We start from the raw sequence: 25,777 nt of genomic DNA, 5'->3' as shown, positions 1-25,777 counted from the left end.
CCGAAAGGAAACCATGGTAAAATCATAAGAATCGAGTGACAAATTGACTGGCTGTGCACGTACGTTCAATAGAGGGAACGTCGGCTGACTTTTGACATTTCACTCGTTAACAACCGCGTGGCTTCCGCGGCATCGTCGGCGATCAATCACTTTGCGGGAGACGCGAAACTTTCGCGGAAAATATTTTTCGGAGATTTTTACTTTTCTTCGTCTTGCTGGAGAGAATTATATAGATTATGCGTGGAACGTAGACGAGTTACAAAAACGAAGTTTCGAAAACGAAATTACAAATTATTCCATATTTTTATAGAAGACACAGTTTTTTTTTTTTTCTTTCATAGAAGAGCAACGAGTTATCGACCAATTGCACGTCAAAACTCATCTCCGCGATAGATTGCAAAACCGTACCGAAAGAATATTACGATGATACTAGAATAATGAAAGAAATCAACATAAGAAGAGCTCGAAGGCACAATCAACGACTGGCGGAAATGAAACCTAAAGACTATTACGCATGACTAAATTGAAAAATAGTTTCATAAATAAATCGAACACCGTGCATATTCTGGTCTCGATATATTATCCAACGATGATTTTTTGACGAAAGAAAATTTTTCAGCGAAACGTTCGAGTCAGTGAAGAGTAGGCACGCTGAAGAGACTCACGGCGGATACTAATTAAGGAAGTAGACACGCTATGTTGAATGTAGCACGTCTGCGACGATAAAAGGATAGCGGTGCATAAACGCCTCGCCTAATTACTCAAAAAAGATCCATTGTTATAGATTTGATTAGCTGCGCGTTTCTGTAAAACTGTAATACCACGTTGCTCGCTCGAGTAATCCAATTACCGATGCTCACGCCAGTCCTGCAACTCATTCCGATTGATTTTTAATACGCGATAAGGATGTTCGTAAATCAGGATCGAGACCGCCGATGGAATTAATGGGACTCGTTTAGAAAAATAAAGATCGTAAACAAAATTTCTCGTATGAAATTCAGATCTTTTTCTATTTGCATTTTCGGCCTTTTGTTTATCGTAACAGCGCACCATTGTTATTTTTGTGTGGGCTTTTACATGGACCCTCGACAAATTTCGTATGCGCTCGAAAATGCGTGAAACACCTTTTGCATTATGCATGCACCTTTGTCTTGGTTAAATATTTTGAGCCGGAACGTGCATACGATTTTTAGCATTTTGTACGTAACAGAAGGTATTATGGTAGAAGCAGATAAAAATAACGTTGTAATAATGCAAATAGAGCGCCATCAAATCGTAAATTTATTGACGTCTTACTCGAGTATAAATTATTCAAACGATAATCTAATTGATCTTTCGAGAGACGTTATGTTGAATTTAACGGACAACCACGAACTTCGGTTCGCGTCCAACTAAATTAATTCTAAACTAATTTTCACTGCTGCATATGTACTGTTTTTCTTAACACCTTAACCCGTTCTCTGCAAAATACCTTTTTTACCTTATACGAATTTTTGTCATTTCAGGCGTTTCGTCTTTTTATCACATTCTGTTTTGTATGTAATTAGTACCATTAGCAAAAAAAAAAAAAAAAATGGGAAGCTATGAAAAAACACTTTTTTAGAATTCATAGAAAATTCCACGCTTACGTAAGTTATTAAATTTGCTTGCTCGAGTCTTCCAAAATGGAAAAAGGAAAAAAATAGGGAAGAAAAAAGAGAAGAACGAGCAAATAAAAGTATTAAAAAATGTCAATGGTGAGAATAGATATTTTATGGCTCGCCTTTGAGAAGATAACGAGGAAGCACGAATAGCCAGCATGAAGCGTTATCTTCGAACGAATCCCAAGTTTTTCGCAAAGGAGACCACTTGTTTCCAGACAAAAGCTGGCTTCGTGCGAACGTTCGGCACAATGCAATCGACTGGCTGTCGTAAGTCGGAAACAGAATCCCGTAACGCAGAGAAGCGCAGCGAGTCGATGCGAGGTGACTTGGCGCAAAAGCACTTCGTGAACGAACGTGGGAAGTAGCACCCGGAAATGATTAGGGAACAATAATCTGACGTAGCGAATATGACGAAACGACCGTAATTTCGATGATAAAACGCATCGGCTGAAACATATTGCGCTCCATATTAACGCATCAGAGACAAATACCACGAGAATACTGATAATGGAGCTTGCAACAAATTACTCGCGCTAATGAGCGTTCCTTAAGAAGAGTCAAAGAGAAAAAGTTATGGCTTTTCATCGTGGAAACCGCATTAACCATGGCGAGTAATATAACAGTCGCATACACTCGCGAAAGAAACTGTGTCAACATTTATTTTCTAAGAAACGAAAAGCGAACAAGATTAATATTCTTCGCCGTGTCTGCTGAATAAATTTGCGAAATAATAATATTCAACTAGGAACAACGTTTATACGTTTAGTCGTGTTGCTCGGTACAACTTCCTAATGAGAACACTACGAGTTTTCCAAACGACCTAATACGATTATTACAATTTTCGAGAAGTAAAGGGAAAAGAGAAGGATCAGAGTCCGTCGCGCATCGATTCTTACCATTGAGCTATTAGCGAGCTACGTAACTCGCTCTAATCTCGGTCACGTGTACTCGCTATTTCCAGAACGAAACGCTCGCAGAACCAACAAGCTTCCCTTACCAGGCCGTGTAAGCAATGATAACGATAAACAAACTCTCTTTGGCTACTTGCTTCGCCAACAAAAGGAAAAGAATACGCGTACCGCGTTTCATCGCCGTGTCCGCGGCAGAAAGCACCGCGAATTTAACGAGAGCAGAGGAACGAAATCAATTGCGATCAATCTGACGTGCCAGGTGTGAAATTGCGAGAGCTCGGCTTCGGAAGCGGTGGCATTCTGACGTGGCTCGAACAGGAGCAAAACGAGAATGATAGGGGAACAAGTTGTGTATTCAATACGCGGTCTTGTTGTACACACCGTTCCATGAGATGCCGCGTGTTGTCGTTAAGCTGGGTTGCGGTGATAAATCAAGCCGCGATAGCAGGCCAGAAACGAACGATAGTCAAATAGTTAACGTGTTAACATAATCTGTGCATATACGTACCAGGCTAGGAAAAGTGTAACGAGAAAGCAGTCCGTTTACCTTAATCGTGGAACGAAATTGATGCTACGGAACGGGCAATTAATTATCGAAGGCTGGTCGGTCCGCATCGTTCGAGATAATTACGTCTACTAATAATTCGCTGTCGATGATAATTTCGTAAGACAAAGTCGTGAGCAACAGACGTTAATAGAAGCTGATTGCTCGTTGGAATAATTACGGAACGTAATTGGATAGAGTTCGAGAATAAAATCATGCGATTTTCTTGATAATCGACTGGTAATCCGTTGGCAATGGCATTACGTGATTTACCGGCTGCTGGCGTGTAACTTATTACGTATCGCCGCAACGGTCGACCAGGGAAGCTTTCCTCGTAGGTAAGCTTTACTACGAGTAATTACCCGCACAACTTATAGGAAAGGTGCGTGGTGTTTTCGATGTAAAATTTATACGTACATTACGAACACGCCTATCGTTTGTAACGTGGTTGAGGAAACTGACAAAGTCATTTTCATTATGGCGGGGCAACGTTGAATTCAGCTTCGGTCTCTGTGATTTATAACGACAATTCCGGTGTATGGTATCGGTGAGAGGAGCAAGATTAGTCCGGAGACGCCGATTAAGCTTTAACGTTAAAATACATCGTAATGCAAATAGACGCGGCATAAATACATGTAAACGCGTATTAAGATGTCGTTTTATTGGACACACAATTTTTTATCGCGCGGATGACAGCGCAAAGACAAGAGTAAAGTGTTAGAATTTCCAGTCGAATAATTACAAGACGTACTATAAATGTCCAAGCGTACCGAACGAACGACCGTCCACGCGTCTTACCGGTCATTTAGAAACTCTTAAGACGTCTCTTATCGCCTACAACATCCTACATAAATCACCAGGCAAACCGCGGACCTATTTAGATACAGCTAATCGCTGATCCTGAAAAATTCATGGGATACGTCTTCATACGTACACATCCAAACGGTATAGGATAACGTACCTTCGTCGAATACGCGTTTCTTTGTCAACTTTGCTACAGTCAGAGATACAACATTCGCCACGATCAACCAGGAAACCAGAAACGATTCGTTAAGCCATACGCGTAATACTAGTGCATCCAATCGAAAAATCGTTCTCTGTATACCTGTTATCTTCGGTCACGAAACGAACGTGGGAGAGTTATATGACGATAACGATATCCACCGTACGCTTAGGTACCCTTTACAACGTTCAATACCACAATATATAACGGGTAAATGACAACCCGTCTGGCGGCTTATCGAGCCGCGCAACGATAGTAAGCGATATTTGAAGTCGATGCTGATAGTTACTCATTTTCTATTACCTGAGAAATTCTAAGGGGTTGATAAGTTTTAGTTCGTTTCGTTCTGTGAAAGTACGATAACGACTTCTTTTAAAGATTCTTTTAGGTGTATTATCTTGATTATATATCTATACATCTCGGATGGTTTCGGAAAGAAAGAAATAGAATTCCCTTTGAAGCACTTATCAACGTCGATTCTCGATATCTGAATATCTGACGGATACGAATTTCAAATAATTGCGTTCTCATCGCTCGTAGATTTAGAAATTGAACCGACATGCAACTAGATCCGTAACTGTAAGCACCGAGTGGCAGCGACGAACATCCAATATTATAATGAGATTTCACTGGTTGTTCTAACTAGATCAGTGTGCCGATTATTTTTACGATCGAAACAACCGACAATTTATGGCAGACGACTACGCAATGACTATTAGAATCTCAGTCGAAAGCACTTGCGATTAAAGGAACATTTTACTGCATTAATGTCAACAAAAACCGACTAATGCCTAAAATTACAAAACCATCGGATCGTTAAACTAAACACCCGAAGAAGTCACTTTAACTCTATTATGTTACGTTAATATTACCATATCATCCGTTAATTCGTATTCTTTTTCACGAAAAAACGTAATACGCTTCCTCCCAATAAGAAACTCATCGAGGGGAAAAAAGGACAGAAAGGAACTGAAGCCCGTTCGTTTGAAGCCTATGTGTTAATTCGAAGTTTACTAGCCAAAGTTGCTCTTCGGTGTTTCCCTCGTCGTAAAAAAATGCTTTAATTAAATAAGACAGTTATAATCAGTAGAGGAGGTGAGAAGCAAGGTATATCCGGCCATGGGCGCGTTTAAAACGTAATTACTGATATTACCGGTACGCTGCTGTAATAGCGCCTCTTTTTTCACCTTCCGCTTCTACTATTTTATATTCCTATCGGAAAAAGCACACATATACGCGTAATAAACGATCAATTATATATATTCGGGAGGCGTTACGTAGCAAAGCAATGAAAAAGAAAAATCGTTTAAAAACGGCACCTTTCGATTTTACTTCTAAGTCAGTAGATATTTGCTCGCTTCGATACTTCCTCGTGAAAATCGAGTTTCAATTTTTTGCTGACGAAAAGAGCCACATAGATTCGTAGAAAAATTAAAATAGAGAAAAGCTCGTTTACGTAAAATCGCACCGCGTCCGATTATAGTAATCTCGGTCCTTTCCCTCGCGCTTCCTGTAGTCGCCAGAAAATACCTTTCTCTTCCGCGAGCCTCGAAAAACGACAAAATCAGTCGCAGGAGCCACGTGTCGTGGTGCGATCTTCCTCTTATGACGATAATTTCAAACGATTCTTCTAATTCCATCGACCTTCGGCTTATACCATCAACTACCGGTTCGAGCAAGTACAAGAAGAAGAAATAAAAACATAAGACGAAGACGAAGAAGAAGAAGAAGAAGGAGCAGGGGAAGAAGGCGTTGTTTAACGCTTTCTCGTCTAGAACTTTTATGTGTGTTCGACACTGTCGGTCATCCGACTACGAAGTTGTAACGTTTAGATACAAAACGGTGACTAGGAAACAAGGAAACGCGGAAGAGGCGTCTGAAATGGCCGTTCTAGGAACTCGCGAAGGGATACGTTGAACGATAACTAGTCGACACGGTCGGTTCGACCGAAAAACGATCTCTATGGTAAATCAGGATGATTGATCGAACGTATACCAGACTTCCATGTAAACCGTGCATAATGATGTTCGCATAGGAAACTCGGCGTGTAGTCCTTTGCTGTCTAGTCACTTTCACGCGAGCCACGGATGCGACCTAACTAAAGCTCGCGGGGATTCTCCACTCCCCCATTTCTTTCTCTCTTACTTGCTCGACCGGCGAACACGTTCTGAAAAATTCCTGTCTGTGTGGTTCGTGTGTGGTAGGTAGCTGCGCGGGTGGTGTAGCCGAGCGTCCTTTCGGCGGTGCTTTGTTTCGTCCGGACCGAGGTCGACCAAGACCAGACCCACTTTATTTGTTCGTTGAATCGAAGGACGAGGCATCGGGTTTCTTTAGAACTGCGTTCCACTCCATTGAAAAGAAATTGCAATTTCTTGAATATTTTATACGGAGATTTTCAGTTGTTTCGTAATGATGAAAGTTATAAACAAATATTTCGAGTAGATTTCGAAAGAAAACATTGAATTTTCATTCTTCTACAATGCATTTTATCGCTGTCATTGTGTTAACGGAGAACTTTTAAAACAGTTGTTATTTAATTGTAAATCAAATAAAGAATTGAAAATAAAAAGCTTGTTTACATCCACGCTCCATTTGATCGTTAAATTTCACTCTTCTCATCTTATTGATAAAGTTCTCCGACGTAAACATGTTCATTCGCAAAAAGATATTTCCTTCTTCGAGACAGGAAACCAATTAGCAAGCGAACGTTTATCTATCGTTTTATTTTCGTTTTCCCTTCATTTCAATAGAACCGCGATTAACAGTAACTTTATTGACGTAATAAAAAATGTATCGAACGATAAGCGTTACTCGACATCTGCCAATAAATTTAATCATTCAATTTACATTCCTTTATCTCCATTTTCTAAAAGATAAAAAAACCCATCTAACGAACAATTATTGTCTGTACTTCCATTTTCCAGTCGTGCTTGGAACGAACACAGTGAAAGGTACGATATTCCGGTAGACGCGTTTTTCGTTCGATTTGCTGCGATTCCAGCTGTACTTGATTACGCTCGGGAAACAATGTACGAACGGCGTGCTCCTGCGAAATTAATTTCTGCGATACAATTAACGCGTCTCTGTCGTTGGTTAATTAAGGTGCACTAAGGAAACGAGACCGCAAAAACATTCTCACGCGATGAGCAATCTCTTGGAACGTATATAATATTTAAAGGAGAAGTCACGGAAACGAACAAATGTTTTCTAAACGTCCCAAAGAATTGTGTTTAGCCAGGATTTCTAACCAACGTTAACGTTTAAAGAATGACAACTAGTTTCGTCGGAAAAACGATGATCATCAGCGTGATTAAAGCACCATATCAAGTAGAAAGCGTTCGCTGTCGGTCCGCATCCCACATTTCATTTTTCACAGAGGTCCCTATTCTTTCAGTGGCGACGTAACTCTCTATGACCTACTGTAACATTCAAATAACATTTCACGGTGTGCCGTTGCGAGCACAGAACATCGTGGTTCCGTACGTCGAGTATCTTTTTTTTCAAACGGGATGCATACAATCGAGACGAGGAAATTTACGACACCGTGTACCATTCGTCGACGACGTTGGTTTCGTTCCTTTTCGATCCTTTTCGATGATCTCTTCTTCCCTATTGTCACCCACGTAGAGAAACCATTCGCCATCCCAGCTACCTGTTTCTCTCTCTCCATCTCTCTCTCTCTCTCTCTGATTCTTCTGTTAGAATTTCTTCGCAACAGGCTCAGGGAAGCGCTTATACTCTCGCGAGCAGAGTTAACGCTGGCATTATAATAATGTGGCTGGTACAGGAAGCCGGCACAGTGTCTCTGAACCAACGCCGGTACACTGTTCGCAGCACGGTTTATTATAGCCTCAAATTGTTTCAATTGGTCTTACATGCGGGACTGGCTCTTCAACAAATTCCTCTCCGCGGCCATTGTTCCCCTCATGAGTCACTCTTATCTCTCAACTGCCTCCGTCTGAGTTACCTGATTGAACTTTCACTCGATCGTAAGACAGACACCGTTGATAAATTCGCGGGTGATGTCCTTGTATCGAGAAACCCTTTGTCACACGAATCGACGTATTGTCTAGATCGAGAACGATTCACGTGGTGATAAACGGCGACGATGCGACGGGCAGATTCATCGAGTCATTTTCGAGGGAAACGCGTCTCTTACGATTCTTACGGTTCTTACGGTTCTGTTCTACCATACAGAGGGATATACAGGCTTTCTTCCAGCCGAGATTCTAGATGGTCGTGCGTTCAGATCTGAATCGTGGATTGTCACGACGTGATAAGCGAAAAATTGACGAAGCCTCGAACGTAATTTTACGGTACGTTTCCGTGTCGCAACCACCGCGTTGGGAGATCGGAGGACGTCGTTCGACTCGAATCACGCGATTGCGTCGATTCACGTCGAACGATGGTACATCTTACTAAATGTATGTTTAGCAGGCAAAAAAGGATTATTGAAACGTCGAAGAAATATCGACTCTTCGAACGCTCACTTAGGTACGGTAACGCTTACTTAAGTAGCTATTAAAAAATCGTAAGGCGAGAGGTTAAATCGCCGATGTCTATCCAATCGAGAATCAGCATCTAGGAAACTTTCATCAAATTTCCGTTCCAACAAGATATCAAAGTAATATACACATCGAAGAGTACTTGGACGAGTACGAAATAGAGTAGAAGGCGCGCAAAGACCCTCGAACAGTCCTTACGTAATCACCAGACGGGACCGGTCGTCGCTCGAGACGAGCCCTAAAACTGCAGTCCCATAGCCAAACATCAGCCTATTAACTGCATTTGTACGACTGTCAGTTACTAAAGCTAGCGAAATGGAAGGGGAGGAGCAAGGTTCGTGGACCCAATTGAAGATCCTCCGACCCATTGGAACACCCCACGATCTTGCATCGTGCCACCTTACAAAACGTTGATTCTAATCGCCTACACACGCGTCACGCCCGAATATGTCTAACAATAAATTCCATTGTCGGCAAACGTTGCCTAACCGAGCATCGCCTATACGCTATGTTTGCGTAAACATTAACCTGCGCATCGGCTGCCGATTATGGCAATGATCGAACGAGAGACCGGTCGGATAATTTAAACAAGAAAGAAACATCCCCTGATCGTTCACGGTGAGCTCGTCCAAACACGTGGGCGTTGCAGTTGCATCGATAGGACAACAAGAACATTACAAGAAGACCTATGTACGTAAACGTGCGGTCAGCTACGGTGAGCATTATACTTCATTAGATACCAGTTTCGTCACGCTTTCACTCGAACTTGTCCAACAATGAGACGCTGAATTCAAAATGCATTTCGCCTGGATAGCGAGAGACATACGAATATACGGCAGGGGGAAAGTTGCAGTCGTGACTCGGTGACTTTCCACGATCTACATTGTCATTCGCTGGTCCAACGTGATAGGGACCGGTGATTCCTGGTGACCCTCTTGATTAGCAAAAGCAACGATTCTTGTCGTGCTTCGGTCTGGACATCGAGTTCGAGCCACTCGAACATGTTACCTCGAGATAGAGCGAGAGAGCGAGAGAGAGAGAGAGAGAGAGAGAGAGAGGGAAGGAGGGAATTGAAAATCTTTAAAGGTCGATCGCACTTGGAACTTTTCCTCGCCCCGTTGCAACACAATAGTCGATCGAACAATGGCATCGAGCACGCGACCGTTGTTTCTGCATCGAACGAAGACGGCGAGAAAAGATCGTTGGAAGTAGCTCCCGACTACCGTTATTATCGATACTCGTCGATTATTTTAATGCCAGCGTTATGTAACGTGCCCGTGATTCCTACCAGCTTCACGTGTTTGCAGACAATGCCATACCGTGACGAATCCAATTAAACTCTGACCCCGGTTGTCTAGCTCGATCGAACGAATGACAAACTTCCCGCGAACGTGAGTAACCCGTTCGATTCGTTGAACCGCGGATGATCGAGCGTTTGAAAACGTTTCAGATCGTTTGATACCGTTTAACATCGTTTGACGGATGGATCCAAGGATCTGCGATCACGACTTGTCAATCTGCACAGTGATTCTAACCGACGTAGTAGCAGAATTACGGAACGAACAAATTTCCTGAAACATCTCTACGCTTCATCGGTGTTCGCTTTCCGTTTCATCCTCGTTACGCGCTGCTGTAAGAAAGTTGTATCAAACGGTGACATTCGTCGACTAGGAGGTCAGTCGGTACGGTGGACAGGCTGACGCGCGACTTACGTGGCTGTTAACCAGTAATATTAATGACGCACGCTTCTCCACAACTTGGACGATACGTAGTCCAACCATGTTTCACAACTTCCAGGCTAATTAGAACAGATATCGCACTTTGTCATGGTCGGATCTCGTTTCGAATTAACGAGTACCGTTGTAAATGTTACTTGTTCCGCTGATATCGTAATAATAAAGTAAATCAGAGCAGATACTTTCTTATTCTCAGCTAGTAGTATACTTTCGAGCGTGATGACCAATAGAGGATCGTAGAATTAACTAAATTGTATTCGTTGTCTAACTTCATCTGCCTGTCTCTTATCTAGGTCGTGAGAAACTTATCTAACCGTAGCGTTTCTTAAAAAAAGCTTTGTATACATTGGATCATCGTGTATATCGTATATAAACAAGCGGAATTTATGGGAAAACGCTTCTTCTCGCCACGAACGTTACGAGAATCAACGTATTTTTGCCTGCCTTCTTACAGGCGTCTTGGCTAATTAAAAGCGTAAGAAACGCTTATCCCGCGTTATAAGCCCCCGTCATAAATTTCACTGGATGAGATACGACGAAAAATCTGCGGAATAATGCCTATGAAAACACTGATCGTCGCTTAGATTTTGCAATGCAAACGCGTCTATTTATTAAGGTACGTGGATGATTCCACGGAGAAACCGCTACGTGGCACGAAAATCATAGCAGTTACATTTCTGAACGAGCGTAACCTAAATCAAAAAGTCCGTACTCTCGTGTTCCATCAGAGAAATCGCGCGAACGAAAAAAGATTCCGTGTGTTCCTTTTAAATACAGCAGTGAAAGCAAAACAGTCATAGACAAATGGAATTTATTGTTAGAGGCAGATTTTAATAACCGCTTTAACATAACGGTGCTACCATGAACATGATGAGAGATTGAAAATAAAACGAGAAGATGAAGCGAGGAAAATATAATGAGATTTAGAGCAATATAGACTTTCTATCGGTAACATTCTTTTATACTCAATTTGAGAGTTTTGCAGTACCTGTACTCTTCCCATTCGTAAGAAGAACGATAAGTCACATTTCTGGTATTTTATGGAAGAGCAAAGTCATAGAATCAACAAAAATGGTATTCTTCTATTTTTCTTCGTCATTTTCATATATTAAAAAGAAAACCATCGTCGACCGAATAGCGTTCCTTGTTAGTCAGAAACGTTGTAGCGTACCAATTTGAAATAAATCCAGTAGTTCTTCTGTATTTCCTGCGCCATTAAAAACGTCGTGATATTCCACTGAAATCTCTATAAAATCCGCGAACTCTCCTCGGTAGTTGAGGCTTGAAACAACATTCGGTGCCATCGCGATAAGGTGGAAGAAACATTCGGTTGGCGGGACTTTGAAAGTCGATGTAGATTAGAGCCGGTGGGCAGTGAGGGAGCAGGAAGAATAAATTGAACCGCAAAGGGTTAATTAAACGCATACGTGCATGACGCGCGAGAGCTGAAACTGGTTGATATCAGCGAGTTGGCTACGTTTCGGTGATAGTGACCCAGTAGCTCGAAGCGACGCGACGCGACATAACAATTCTGCTTCCAAAGTAGCGGTACCCATCGATGCCCGATGCTTCACCCTGCGGACACTTCACCGCTTCCCAGTAAACAATTAGACGTGACTTGCTCCAGATCCGTGGCAACTACCGTTGCTCGTCTCTCGATCATCCTTCACGATGCACAAAAATTCCCAGTGACTCGTGCCACCGGTCACCACATTACACGTGGTCGAGAGCTTCACTTGCTCGTTGATTTATCGATCCAGAGAAAGAGAAGCTACAACGATTTCAAAAGTGGAAACTAACGAGTCGTAGATAGATGCATAAGTTGTCCTTCTCGTCTGACTATTGTGGTTTGGAATAAATGCGGGGTGGGGCAGTGTTCGACGTGTGGAAATGATCGATTGGAAAGAGTATGGAGATAGTTGAAAGCTTCAAGAACGATAAGTGTTGAGATCGATGTTCGATACTTCGGTATGTAAAATTGTTGATTTTTAAACGTTAATGAGAGATATAGCGAATCGAATGGAAGAAAAATAAGAGAACGCTAGCTTCGGTTTCTCGTTGCAAAATGCTTATATTCGATCTTTTCTCCACGCATACATAGTACAATGAATCGCAGTTCGATGTTACAATTCGTAGATCTTTTTATTTCATTCAAAGTTTCGTATCAATTTCAGGGTGTAAGAAATAACTGGAAGACAAGTATCGCGCGATTCTATGTCGTGGAATGAATATCGCATGGAAATTCAATCCTTCAGATTGCAGTACAAACTCAGCGAAGCATCAATGCTATCTAGGCATTCTAGTTGCATAGCAAAGTAAATAATCCGATCGACTTGCAACATGGTAATTTTTCGTCCAACGTCCCTCTATTGTCAAACCAAAAGCGAGCAGAACGACGCTTAATCAGATTATAATTATAATTCCTATGCTCTTTCTATATATACTACATCGATATACGTTACGTCAGAGTGGCTGGAGTCGTGAAAAACCTATGAATTTATAACGAAATAATGATGTCAAGTTGTAAATTGGGAAATATTTATTTCTTTGCAAATGTTTCTTAATACAGATTTTTGCACGTTTAAATTTCGCCTAAGTGCATAAAAATCCGTCGATTAATCGCCGTCTGATAAAACCTACGTTTCCTTTTGGCGAAGTGTTATTTTAAAAAGAAATTTTTTATTTTATTTTATTTATTTTATTACCGAGATACTGAAACGAGAAAATATAGTAAAAACTGAGAACACCAGTGAAAGCAAATATTATGTTATATTTTCGTTCGTTGAAATTCACGTTTATTTAAAAAATGCTGAACAATATTCCGCAGGTTTCGATAATATATCAGTGTGAAATACTTCTGATAAGCAATTAATATTCTGGCAAATTAAATTGAGAGAAACGCAAACTGGAAGAAACATATTTCTTAGAGGTAACTCGGCGTAAACGTAAAAGATTAAATACACGGCGTACCCATTGATTTAACGAACTGACGAGCGTATCGTTTCGAGGGAATCGTAGAATGAAGAAATAACGATTTACGATACGCAATTTCAACGGGTACAATAATAACGACACTTTCACGTCGTTTAGGCAAGTTACACGCGAACGAACGTGTAACTTGAAGTTCAATAAAACAAGAATCCTCATTGCGCGTTGCATAAACCTTTCAGCGACGCGTGTAAATAATAATGTAATATTGGTTCTTCCAACCGATACAAGCTGTAATTTATGCCAGGCGCGAAAAGGTTAAAAGATCACAGGAGATTTCATTTTGCGCGAGGTCAGCGATCGATTCCGCGGAATCGGAAGAAAGTAAAAGCATTTCTTGTCCTTCCACGTGCGGACAAACAGGAAATAGTATTACGATTTAATAACTAAAAATTTTGAGGATTTTTAATAACAAAGATGTAGTTTTTTAAACAGATGAAGAAAGAAAAATCAAACTTTGTATTCCTTCAATTAGTAAGAAAAGAGTTCTGTTCAAAATATGTATATTCGGATAACAAACCATACAGTTGTTAAAGAAACGGAAGTTTGTCTATTGGATTCTAATTATAAAGGAAGTGAAGTTAAAGCGACATAATAATTATAATCTGAATAAGCCTATGAAAATTTATGCGAACATTATTCAACGGTGTATGTAGGTGCGGAATAACATTAGCAATCGTGCGAACGGATATAGACAATGAATGAAATCGTATGATTAATTACCGGATAATCATTACCATTCGCTGTAAAATTTACATTTGCAAACTTTCTACAACACACAATTCGGCAATTAAAAGAGACGTATTATTAAACGTATCTACTAAATTTCAATATACAATATAATTATTACGATATAATTATTCAAATAAGCTACCGCCATCTTAACCCACTTTAATTTTTAAACCTAATAAAAATTCGGTCGCTTCTGTCGATTTCTACACGCTATGAATTCCTCCATGATGAAATTAAATACATACATTCGTTAAATACTTCAACATTCATCAACATGATAGGTACGATAAAATACACTTTATGTAGACTTCTACTCATCTTTCAATCGCTAATGTCAACTCGGTATCGATCTTCAATTTTACACGATTCACGAGCATCAATGTGCATTCGTAACATATGTCCCCTAGGAGACACTCGAACGAAGAAGACTGGTCGAATAACGTTTATTTCCATCGAGAGGCACAAGTACCGCCGCCATCAATCTTCATCAGCATTTTGAAATTCTATCGATCGAACAATCCGAACGTGCAACGATACACAACGTAAAATAAATTATGCGTTCCCCTTACGTCAGATCCCCCCTTAGATCATTATCGTACTTGTGGCACGTATTTCTCTTTTCCCTTTTTCCTTCTTTTCGTTCCGTCAATAGTACCTGCTCACGGCCTTAATACCGACTTTCATTTTATTTTCTCCATCGAATCGGAAAATCACGCGTATGATAGATTAATTGCTTTATCTGCAGATTCAATATCCATGTATCGCACCCGTACTACGATAGCCTCAGTGCGTTTAATGAATGACGTATGTGAAAGACTCTGAGTCGCGCGATAATTCTCGAAAAAATCAGCCCCTTTGCCGAGCGTGCACTTGAACAATAAGTTTCTAGAAATTAATTAACCATGAAGGCGCGAGTACTTTCACGATGATAAATGTTCCAGCACTGATTGGTGTTTGCACTCCGAACCAATGTTCCGTGCTTTTATTTGCTAACGTAACGTTTTATTGGCAATCGTAAGGCAAACTAGATACCTGGCAAACTTAAATCTTTTTTTTTTACTCTGATTTTACAAAATTCAATTTAACTCTATTCAACTCTAGATCGGTACCTAGATAATTCAGAAGGATTTGAAACAAGCTGCTTAATTGCAAAGTACTTCGTTTTAATTTGTATTTCGTGCGTCATGAAGATCGTACTATCATTTATCGCGTGAAATATTGAATATCGATAAAAGTTGAGACTTCACGGTTTACAGAGTTAAAAATTGATCTGGATCTTTGTATCGAACGTAATAGCAGCTTTCACTGTAACACTATGGACAGAGGATTGCGTAACGTAGAAGCTAGTCAACGTTTGTGAAGCACGTTTCAACCTTGACTATTTTTTACACGCGTGAGATAATTTATAGAATGATAGTAAGATACGCGATGTTCGAAACAACGAATTTTCTATTTCATAGCTGAGAGTGAAGATTCTATGGAATTTGCTTAAAGTTAACATGGCATGTGGCTTTGATAGGGAGCAACGAACCGGGGCATAAACAAATTTATTCGCGCCAGCTTACAGAGCTAAATTTAAAGTTATTCGATGGACGCTTTCGTTCGATTTTATCGATCGAAAGAGTAAAACGAGACAGGATAATCGTGTTAAAATTTCAAAAGTATGATACGCAATCGCTGTTATCTACAAATCTAATTAATTACCTTCTAATTTGTAGAAATTCAATTAGAAAGATAATAATTTTAACGATGAAGAAATTCTTGTATTTTTTGTGCAAAACAAATTGCAACATAAAAAGTATGCTTGGTCCTCGTAAATTAAATTCTTTCGAAACAATTTTAAACATTTTTAAGGATACATAAAAGTACGTGTTTTGAAATAGAAAAAAATTCAATTAAACAGAAGCAACTTTTACTGTTCGTGTTATCAAGATTCTCTTGCATCTGAGAACGAAAGCTACTTCCACGTTGAATTAAGGATTAGTTAGTTAAAAATTCATATCTTATTTTAATTTCGACATTTACAGTATCTTATTATTACAATATCGTAATAAGGTTTCGCATACAATTTCTTGCACTACTCTACAACTTACGTTTAGAATGAAGTAATCTTATATTGCATCGAATAATATTTAATACTAATCCTACCTGATTCAAAATATTGCTAATAATTACGACTCATTCTCGAAATAACATAGGTGATTAAACTGAAAAATCGAAAACAGAAAATCATAAATATGTTTGCAATCATGATTGCGAAATACAGCGAGATGTGAATGAAATAAGGCAGATTCGACTATCTTTCTACACAATATGTAGCCAGTAAAAAAATTCAAAAACTCACACACTCGCAGCATCATCACGTTACAGTGCACAATACTGTAGTTATGCATACATTCACGAGGTCCAGTACGTATCATGTTTTGTGTTGGGATGCAATTAAGGGGGGAGGAAAGGAACGAAAGAAGAAGATAGAAAACACGGTAGAAAGATACGGAACTAACACGAGTCGAGTTCCCGACGCCCACCTGATCATACAGTACAGAGTCGACAGAGAATCGTGCTGAAACTAAACGTGCGTCGACTATCGTCTCGCCATGACAAAAGTAAAACTTGCTCCATTATTTCTGGCTGAGATTACGCAATTACTGACAAGAAATCACAACGAAAATTCCAGGTATTAACCATCGATTAATTTCGTCGTGATAGCTTCAAAAATGGGCTTCGATCGCTTTTCAAGTTGCTTTTGATATATTCACGCCTGTTACGTATATTTCAAGCATGCCGAGCGTAATTATTTACTATTACCAACGTTTATCCCATACGCCTCTTTAAGTGTGCGTTGTCGACTGTTTCCGTTAACAATAAAGAGATATATCCGGCTCACAAACGGAAACGGCATACATATTTGTAATATTGATTTAGCACGTTAATGACTCGTATAATATCTAAACGCGTCGCTTGTATCCCGTTTGTCCGGATATACTAGTAACTCTAATTCAACGGTTTCATCACGGTTTAATAAATTCTATTTTTATTCAATTTAGTATACAAAATTTTTATCGACGTTTTCAACGAATATATATATATAATATATATATATATATTATTAAGGATATATTACTCGTTGCAATGTAACTGCTTTATATACTATAAAAAATTACTATTTTTATGTCACTCACCATATGCTCCACTGCTTTTTCCTCGAGCTCCGCTAACGTCCAGTCTACATGAAAGCTCAAAGGCTGAAGGCGGGATTCCATTTCACGAAGCCATTTCCTCAAACACTTTACTTCATGCTCAAAATCTATAATGTAAATTTTCATTTAAATATTTTGAATTCACAGATGAAATTATAATTAATGAACTTCCTATTCTGAAATATTTTACCTGCCGATATATCCTGTTGATTAGATACAGGCCGCTCAACAGGTGCCATAATTTGTTCAACTAATTCCCATTTTGCATTTAAGTGGTCAACACGCCACGCCACTTCATCTTTCAAAGCAGGGGCACGTGACACTAATTTTCCAGCCTGATCATTAAATAACTTTCTTCTATATGCCCTACGTCGCAGCTCCTCCATGTGAGCCTTAAATTTATATTTTACAATAATTTAATTTTTTAAAAGATAAACAATTTAGCACAGCATGCTATACTTAAATGATACATACCGCACGCAGACTTTTATCTAATAAATTTTCTTCTTTGCAATAAACCAATTCTTGAAGAACCCTTAGCCATGAATATAACTCTGAAAATTGACTACTAACTTCTTTCAAACTCCATGACTGCGTAGATACATCAGTCTCGTCCCATGTTAATTCACCATTAGCTTCCTATTAATGACAAATTAAAACATAATATAGCATAAGTCATATATGCTTTATGTCTAATTACATTATAAATATCTAAATCAAGTACATACTCTACAACTATCTATCAAATTAGTATCCATAATATAATCATAGTTAGAACGTATTGCTGCCCAAAACTCATCTTTGCTATCTTCACGATTTGTCCACAAACGTTGATTGTGAAGTTGCTTTGGATCTTTCCTGTAATACAAATAAATTATTAAATGTAATAGAAATAATAAGAACTGTGTAAAATATTAACTATAGGAAATATAAAAGATTATACAAACCTCTTCTTTGTGAGACTGTTGTATGGCCTTTCTATCGCTACCCCAGCTTGGCCATGTTTTTCTAAACCATGGCCCAGCGGTTGTAGCGAAGATAAGGAAAAACTTATCTTCATGGCTTTGCAGTGGTCTGTAATTTTCAAACAGAAAGAGCATATATTCACATTTATTGTATATAAACTATGAGAATTAAAGAATAATAACCATAAAACATAAAATTCTAGTATTGCATTTCATTTATGGACACTTTACTATTAAAGTGATGCATCTTTAACCTTAAAGATATAAAAATTAAGGTGCATAAAACAAGTTATAACGTATATATTTACTATTTATACTTTATATACATTATAAACATAAGACAAAATCAAGGATACTAAACTTGATAATATATTTCAAATGTCAATAAACATCTACAGTTACAATTACATGCCTACTTTACTGACACTATTCTAAATCATTATGATACTGGGGAAAGTTTAATGAATGTAATATATCAAATATTTTCATATAGTCTCCTTTATTTGTAAATATGAAAATAGTTATGCCCAGTTATAACTAAATTTACAAAGAAACAACGAAAGAATCAAGAATATAACCTTTAGACTATTATTTATAAAGATACTTTTTTCTATTTCAAAACTGTCAAATGTCTTTCACATAATTTACCTGCCACGTATAAGATACTACATCTCACATACGCGAAAATATAAAAAACATCTACGTAACCGAATGTTTCATATCATTCTTTGAATTCTCACGTCACAAGAAAGAATTAATCGTACTCAATGCATTAGACGCAACACAACGTAGAGTCTTTCTACCTGAATTATCTTCAGCATTGAACACATTAGTCGAACACACGTGTAGATACAACATTTAGAGGTGTTAATGTATACACACTATACATAAGCAATTTGTACAGGTAGAGCGTCCAAGTGTATACATTTTATCAGAAATACAAGAGTCTCGTATCATATACGCTCCGGCTTACGTTTTACAAGATAAGCACACAAGAATATACAAAGTCGTTCAAACGTTCGCGTATTCCACCGGAATACTCACTCATTCTTATCGTAAGTAGTCATGAAATAAAGTTAGCATTCTTTGAAATGGTTTCTGTTTAAATGTATTATTCAGCACAGCAGAAAAAAAAACGTGATTGAGGAAACCGGAGAACGTTGCAACGAGAACTCGAGTTGGAGGGGCTGCACTCCACTGCATACATTCAAGGCACAGCTTCTTGCCTTGCAAGTAGGTATGCAAACAATATATCGATACACCTGACCCGAGGCATCGGTCCAAATAGATTTCAAATAAAGTTTATTCAACTTTTATTGTAGCCACCGTCAATTCGGTTTCGATGCATCGACCGTAGTATCGTATCGATATCCCCAACCATGGGTTTTTTACATTCTTTCCCAAGGGAAACGTTACTGAAAACTTTTAGTAATATTGCATTCACTCACTCATATTACTCGTCGCAACGCTGAATAGACAGGCGATCCATTTGGACGAACGTTAATTACTTGTCGATAACATTTGCACAATTTTTATCCCAACGAAACCGCCAATTTTTTTTTAATAAAATACCGCCTTACACACCACTGTGCACACCGACATGCACCAACGTGCACTGCCGTACTGCGCATGCGTGTCCGCGATAAGTGTAAGGAGCTCGACTCATGGCGGATTCTTAGTAAGATATCTATTCTTGTTATTGGAATAAAGTGAGATGAACTGATGCGTAAGAAACTAAGACGGGATAGAATTAGGAGAGATATTCTCGTATATGCAATAAGAAAGTCTAAATAGACGCGATAAATTATTAGGCAAACTACCATGCGGCGTACGTGTCATACTTGCATATAGGTATTTTTAATATATATTTTAGAACGATTGAACTATCACAGATGACACGTTTAAACTATCCGGATGAAACAGGTTTTGTATAAACAAAATGTAGAGAAAAAGATTTAATGTAAAATTTATTAGTCATTAGACTATAATAGTTAACGATATGAAATAAAAGTAATATTTTCATGACGTTAATTTCCTTATCATTATCACTTTTAAAGTTTCCATATTGCATACTATTATTTCAAATAATATTATTATTGTCTTATAAATTATATACGAAATAAATTGAAATGTTAAAGAGAATCTTCGTGCATCTATTTATTCATTAACAAGTATTGACAATGCGGAGAAACCGCAAATTTCCGTGTTCTTATATTTCAACATATCATCCTTTCCTGACATCAATGGTCATATAATCTTTAGATATAAACATATAAATTCATATCACAACACATCTTTAACATAAATAACTTCGTAATCTTTTTTTCTTTACAATTCTTTGCTATTGAAACGATAAAATAACTTATTGAATGCATGAAGATGTCAAATATTCTTTACTACTAAATATTCGAATTAGTTTTATTAGTTTTAAATTTTGCAAAAAGATGCTTGATCTATTTTTTAATGTAACTTGTAACTTAAATGAACTACTCAACTCCAATTGTTCATAAAAGTTATTGAACAGGTCAGGAAAATACATAAAGGATAGGTAAAATATATGAACAATCACAGCTGCAAATCAATTCGTTTATTTCGAATTGTACGTTATTCAAAAATCTCAACGAGAGTCAGTTTAGTATTCTTCGGCTCCCTCTCCCTCACCCTCCGCGGAATCCATACCAACCTCCTCATAGTCCTTCTCCAAAGCGGCAAGATCTTCACGTGCTTCGGAGAATTCACCTTCCTCCATACCTTCGCCGACGTACCAATGTACAAACGCTCTCTTGGCATACATTAAATCGAATTTATGATCAAGTCGGGCCCAAGCTTCTGCGATAGCAGTAGTATTCGACAACATGCAGACAGCTCGTTGAACTTTAGCAAGGTCACCACCCGGTACGACGGTAGGTGGTTGATAGTTAATGCCAACTTTGAATCCAGTAGGACACCAGTCGACAAATTGAATAGTACGCTTAGTCTTAATAGTTGCGATGGCGGCATTAACATCCTTGGGTACAACGTCTCCTCTGTACAACATACAACACGCCATATATTTTCCGTGTCGAGGATCGCATTTTACCATCTGGTTAGCCGGTTCGAAGCAAGCATTCGTAATTTCCGCTACGGAAAGTTGTTCGTGATACGCCTTTTCAGCGGAGATGACTGGGGCGTAAGTAACCAGAGGGAAGTGAATCCTTGGGTAAGGTACTAAATTAGTCTGGAATTCCGTCAGATCAACGTTAAGAGCGCCATCGAAACGAAGCGAGGCAGTGATCGAAGAAACGATTTGACCAATCAATCGGTTTAGATTCGTGTACGTAGGTCTTTCGATGTCCAAATTACGGCGACAGATATCGTAAATAGCCTCATTGTCGACCATAAATGCACAATCGGAATGTTCTAAAGTAGTATGGGTGGTAAGAATTGAGTTATAGGGTTCGACCACAGCAGTGGAAACTTGTGGGGCTGGGTAAATAGCGAATTCCAGCTTCGACTTCTTTCCATAATCCACGGACAAACGTTCCATCAACAAAGATGTGAAACCAGAGCCAGTGCCACCTCCAAAGGAGTGGAAGATGAGGAAACCTTGGAGTCCAGTACATTGATCTGCGAGTTTACGAATACGATCTAGAACAAGGTCAACAATTTCCTTGCCAATGGTGTAATGCCCACGAGCATAATTGTTTGCTGCATCTTCTTTGCCTGTGATCAGTTGTTCTGGATGGAAGAGCTGACGATAGGTGCCTGTGCGAACCTCGTCTACAGCAAAAATTGATATAATGAAGAACTTATCTAATTTATTCTAAAAAATACACAAAAATTATTAATATGGAAATAATAATTACATACCGACTACTGTTGGCTCTAAGTCAATGAAAACCGCTCTGGGAACGTGTTTTCCAGCACCTGTTTCACTGAAGAAAGTATTGAAACTGTCATCACCTCCTCCAATGGTTTTATCTGATGGCATCTGACCATCAGGTTGAATGCCATGTTCCAGACAGTATAACTCCCAACAGGCATTTCCAATTTGAACTCCAGCCTGGCCAACGTGGATTGAGATACATTCACGCTGAAAAAATTTTAAATAAATTTAAATTGTGCAGTCTGGATTTATAAAATAATATTAGTATATTTTTTTTATCTTCTTTTTATTGAAGATTATTCCAAATATTTTTTGTTACATCGTGGAGCGTACTGCTTTTAATTTCAATAACATTTAAAACGGTTTCTGTATAAAAGATATTTGACAGACATCATTCACGAAGTATCGATCGCGTCCCTCAAAACGACGCGACGCGCATTTCCCCCGCCGCTCGATAACGTGAAACAAAGAAATGCCCAGTTTTCATTTTTTTTTGTCCTACATAAATTCTACAACCAATTTTACAAATTACGTTTTATGCAAGCATAACTGTTATCCGAGATATAAATGTTTAAACTATTTTAACGGTATTTAGATATTAAATGAGTCACAACGGAAAGGGCGGAGCCGGCCGGTGCAGAAGTTGCAGTCGAGTCACTTTCTATGAATAACGCCGCTGATATACCTAATCGTTTCCCGCGAGCAGAATTTCTCAAAAATGTTTACTCACCATTTTGAAGTCTAGGGATTTGCTTTACGCTCTGGTAGAAAGTGAATAGTCGATAGTTGGAGCAAGTAATGGAGCTTCTGCTATCAACCAGACACAATGCACGGTCGAAAACCAAACGATTAATGCGCGAGGGACGCTTGCTACCGGATCTTATACCCCTGACCCTCTACTCTTTTGGCGCACAGTCATTGGTCGCTAGTGACCTCACCCATGTTTCTGATTGGTGAACAGAAGACCGCAGAACGCCACAACGCCTTCACGCATGTTTGCTACGTGCAAAATATAGTACCTAGCCTCCTGTCATGCGACATTTATTTTATTGATTTTACAAATTTCGACGGGCACAGCAAGGAAATTGGTATGTAACGCTCTGTTCATTGACTCGATAACGATTGATTAGCAAGAAAATATTCGTTATGCAGAAAGCTGTTTTATTCAGGTATGGATCGGGTTCATCGTGCAATGAAACAAAGTCCAAGCATCTTAACGATTAGTTTTGAATATTCTAACAAATTTTTGTTAAGTTTCTTAAAAGATTACTAGATCATATCGAAATTTATTTTTAAGAATGACAGTCTCTTGTATTATCTAGTTGTAATAGGAGACATTTTAAATTGCTCAGATGTACGACCTTTGCATTTATTATACATGCATATGACTTACATACATACGTACATACATACATACAATGTATACATAATGTAGTCTTGTCCTCGTTAACAAAAAGTGTCACAAATAGTAGAACGACACGCTGTAACATTATACGCTGTAATTAATATAAGTCTAGTATTAGTTATTAAGTTTTAAAATAGGACAGTTTTTTAGAGTTTCTATTACAACATTAAGAGATTGAACTTTGTTTACATATTAATTAATAAAGAATACATTTAACAAAGTCCTTCACGCACGGTTGCAATTGTAGTTAAGGATTTTATTGAGAATTACTTTCTACGAAGATTAATCGGGGAACAACTTTTATTACACGTTGCAAATATTACATAGTTACAAATGGATTTTCTCGATCAGAGTGTGTCACAGAGAGATTGTCATCAGAATTTCACGATGCACTTGCGGGAACATACACGAGAGAAAGTTGCTTCAAAGTAGTACATACTTGTGTCACTATTCTGCTAACACAAAATTGCAAATTCTTTTCTTCATATTTCATATATTCTTCATATTTCATATTTTCTATATATTTCATTAAAAAAATATCCAGTATCATAGAAATCAGTGTTTAAAAATGTTGTTATCTCTATGTATTTTATTTTGTTATCTTTAAATTTGCACTGTCTCGTGAAAAATGGATGTTCTGCAGAGCAATGCAAAAAAACACGACACTTATTCTTAGTTGCAAAACCACTGCGGTTGGATATGGGCGTTGAACTTGTCCATTGGTTAATAATAGACGTTGCGTCGCAGAATTTCTATTCAGAAGTTACCTGTATGTGCAAACCCTAGGAAATTGCGGAATCAACCAAGTGAAAATGTTTCGTTCTTTGCCAAAATAATTTCTTATCTAAAAATGTATAACATTTATTTTCTCTTTACACATTAGAACAAGCTATGCATCGATGATTTAAAATTTAGATAAACAAAAAATCTCTTCCAATCATAGGCTTGTATCCTTTTTCGTTACATAGACTGAGAAACAAGCAGAGATATTGACCGTCCGTGCAATTACGTAAGTGGTCATATTCCGTCAGATTGTATCCATTTCTGAGAATGAATCGATAACTTCGTAAAAGCCAATCTATAAAACCAAAAATCCTCAGAACAAAATAGTAATACAACATATTGGTCGTCACTTTTGTATCTTTTCTATATTTATTAATGTTAGATCATACATATATGTAGATGTTCTTTGATATGCAGAAGTGACAAAGAAGGATGGGACTCGCCGTGAGAGAACGCCTCTGCTACTCTGCGACCGTTCACTTTTTCTAAAATTGGTCACAGACGGTCGGTTTTCGCGTAAGGAAAGCGGTAAATCGTGACGATCCTCTTCTCTAGAGAACTTACAGGGTGGGGCACAGAGTATTCCCTCTGGGAATAACTCCTTTGTATGACGTGCACGTAAAAATTACCTTGTTCCCTGAGAGAACTCTGGACTTATTTTGTTGATGTTTTTAGAGCATAATAGCAATTTTTAAAGCATTGTATAAGCATAAAATTTCAAATAACAACGTATAACTCGTGTTGTTCGAAATATTACGTGACTGAAATGTTTGAACAATTAGCGTCTTCATAAATTTGTACTCGACGTTATTGATTATTATACGGTATATAAGATGAATCTGTATCTTATAATAATATTATTATTTTATATATGATCACGGAAATTGATCTTCTACATTAACATAATCGATACCGGTACAACTGCACCATGATGTAACATATCGACCACGCGCTTATTGTCCTTGTATTTGCAGAGATCTTGTTCTCCAAATATAGTAAGCCAGTGATCCAAGGCTTTTTATCTTACACCTCATTTCTATTCACGTAAATAACTGCTTGATCGATTATTTTTTTAAGATTTAATTTTTTCAAATTTTATGTCTTTTTAATACGAAACAATGAGAAAATAAGTAGAATCATCAAAATTAAAGTTTTCATTCGGAATAATATTATTAAAGAACACTTACCTGAAATCATATTGACAGTCAGTATTCTTCATTAATGACCAAAGTTACCATATTTGTCGGTGACTAATCCTGAACTTGTGACATTTAATAATAGTCAATTATTGATCATTAAACTGACATTAAGTTACGAATCGAAACACTTTGATCGTTAGTCGGGATCGAATAATACCTGGTAATCAATAGTTTTTGCGATAGATTCTTTTTTTATTTTCTTACTCGTTGGAATATTTAATACGACAGCAATGCCATTAGCTATCAAATGCTAGCAAAATGAACAAGCGTGATAGAAGGATAGAGGAATTCGTGTAGG

At 38.2% G+C, this 25,777-nt stretch overlaps 2 protein-coding genes and 1 long non-coding RNA gene across 11 annotated transcripts in view; 1 reads left to right on the top strand and 2 right to left on the bottom strand.

Annotated features, from left to right (window-relative positions):
• The window catches only part of LOC132905372 (klarsicht protein-like), a 262,601-nt gene extending 242,785 nt beyond the window's left edge, over positions 1-19,816 (bottom strand). For 7 of the 9 annotated variants that reach the window (XM_060957033.1, XM_060958701.1, XM_060959540.1 and 4 more), the window contains exons 1-6: positions 19,031-19,132; positions 18,210-18,336; positions 17,991-18,120; positions 17,737-17,901; positions 17,453-17,654; positions 17,245-17,369 (exon numbers count right to left, since the gene is read on the bottom strand). In XM_060957033.1, coding sequence (XP_060813016.1) covers positions 17,245-17,369; positions 17,453-17,654; positions 17,737-17,901; positions 17,991-18,120; positions 18,210-18,336; positions 19,031-19,085 — 804 coding nt within the window. In that variant the 5' untranslated portion in view covers positions 19,086-19,132. Of the gene's footprint in view, positions 1-17,244; positions 17,370-17,452; positions 17,655-17,736; positions 17,902-17,990; positions 18,121-18,209; positions 18,337-19,030; positions 19,133-19,271; positions 19,291-19,675 lie in introns of those variants that run through there. The other 2 variants (XM_060960377.1, XM_060961204.1) reach the window with 2 other exon arrangements.
• On the top strand, positions 16,558-19,290 carry LOC132916417 (uncharacterized). The gene is made up of 2 exons (XR_009660094.1): positions 16,558-16,739; positions 19,132-19,290. It is a non-coding gene; the product is annotated as an uncharacterized LOC132916417 (long non-coding RNA).
• Positions 19,817-20,799: 983 nt separating the features above from the next.
• Positions 20,800-22,983, bottom strand: LOC132916060 (tubulin alpha-1 chain). Its single transcript, XM_060975846.1, has 3 exons — positions 22,823-22,983; positions 22,077-22,299; positions 20,800-21,986 (listed from the first exon to the last, which is right to left on the bottom strand). Exons 1-3 carry the CDS (start codon positions 22,823-22,825, stop codon positions 20,860-20,862), a joined length of 1,353 nt encoding a protein of 450 aa, XP_060831829.1. The 5' UTR covers positions 22,826-22,983; the 3' UTR covers positions 20,800-20,859.
• Between the last annotated feature and the right edge of the window lie 2,794 nt (positions 22,984-25,777).

The sequence above is a fragment of the Bombus pascuorum genome, chromosome 1 (assembly GCF_905332965.1).
Source record: "Bombus pascuorum chromosome 1, iyBomPasc1.1, whole genome shotgun sequence".
Taxonomy (NCBI): Eukaryota; Metazoa; Arthropoda; class Insecta; order Hymenoptera; family Apidae; genus Bombus; species Bombus pascuorum.
The sequence above is the reverse complement of the archived record's forward strand: the minus strand, read 5'-3'. Positions and strand labels throughout refer to the sequence as shown.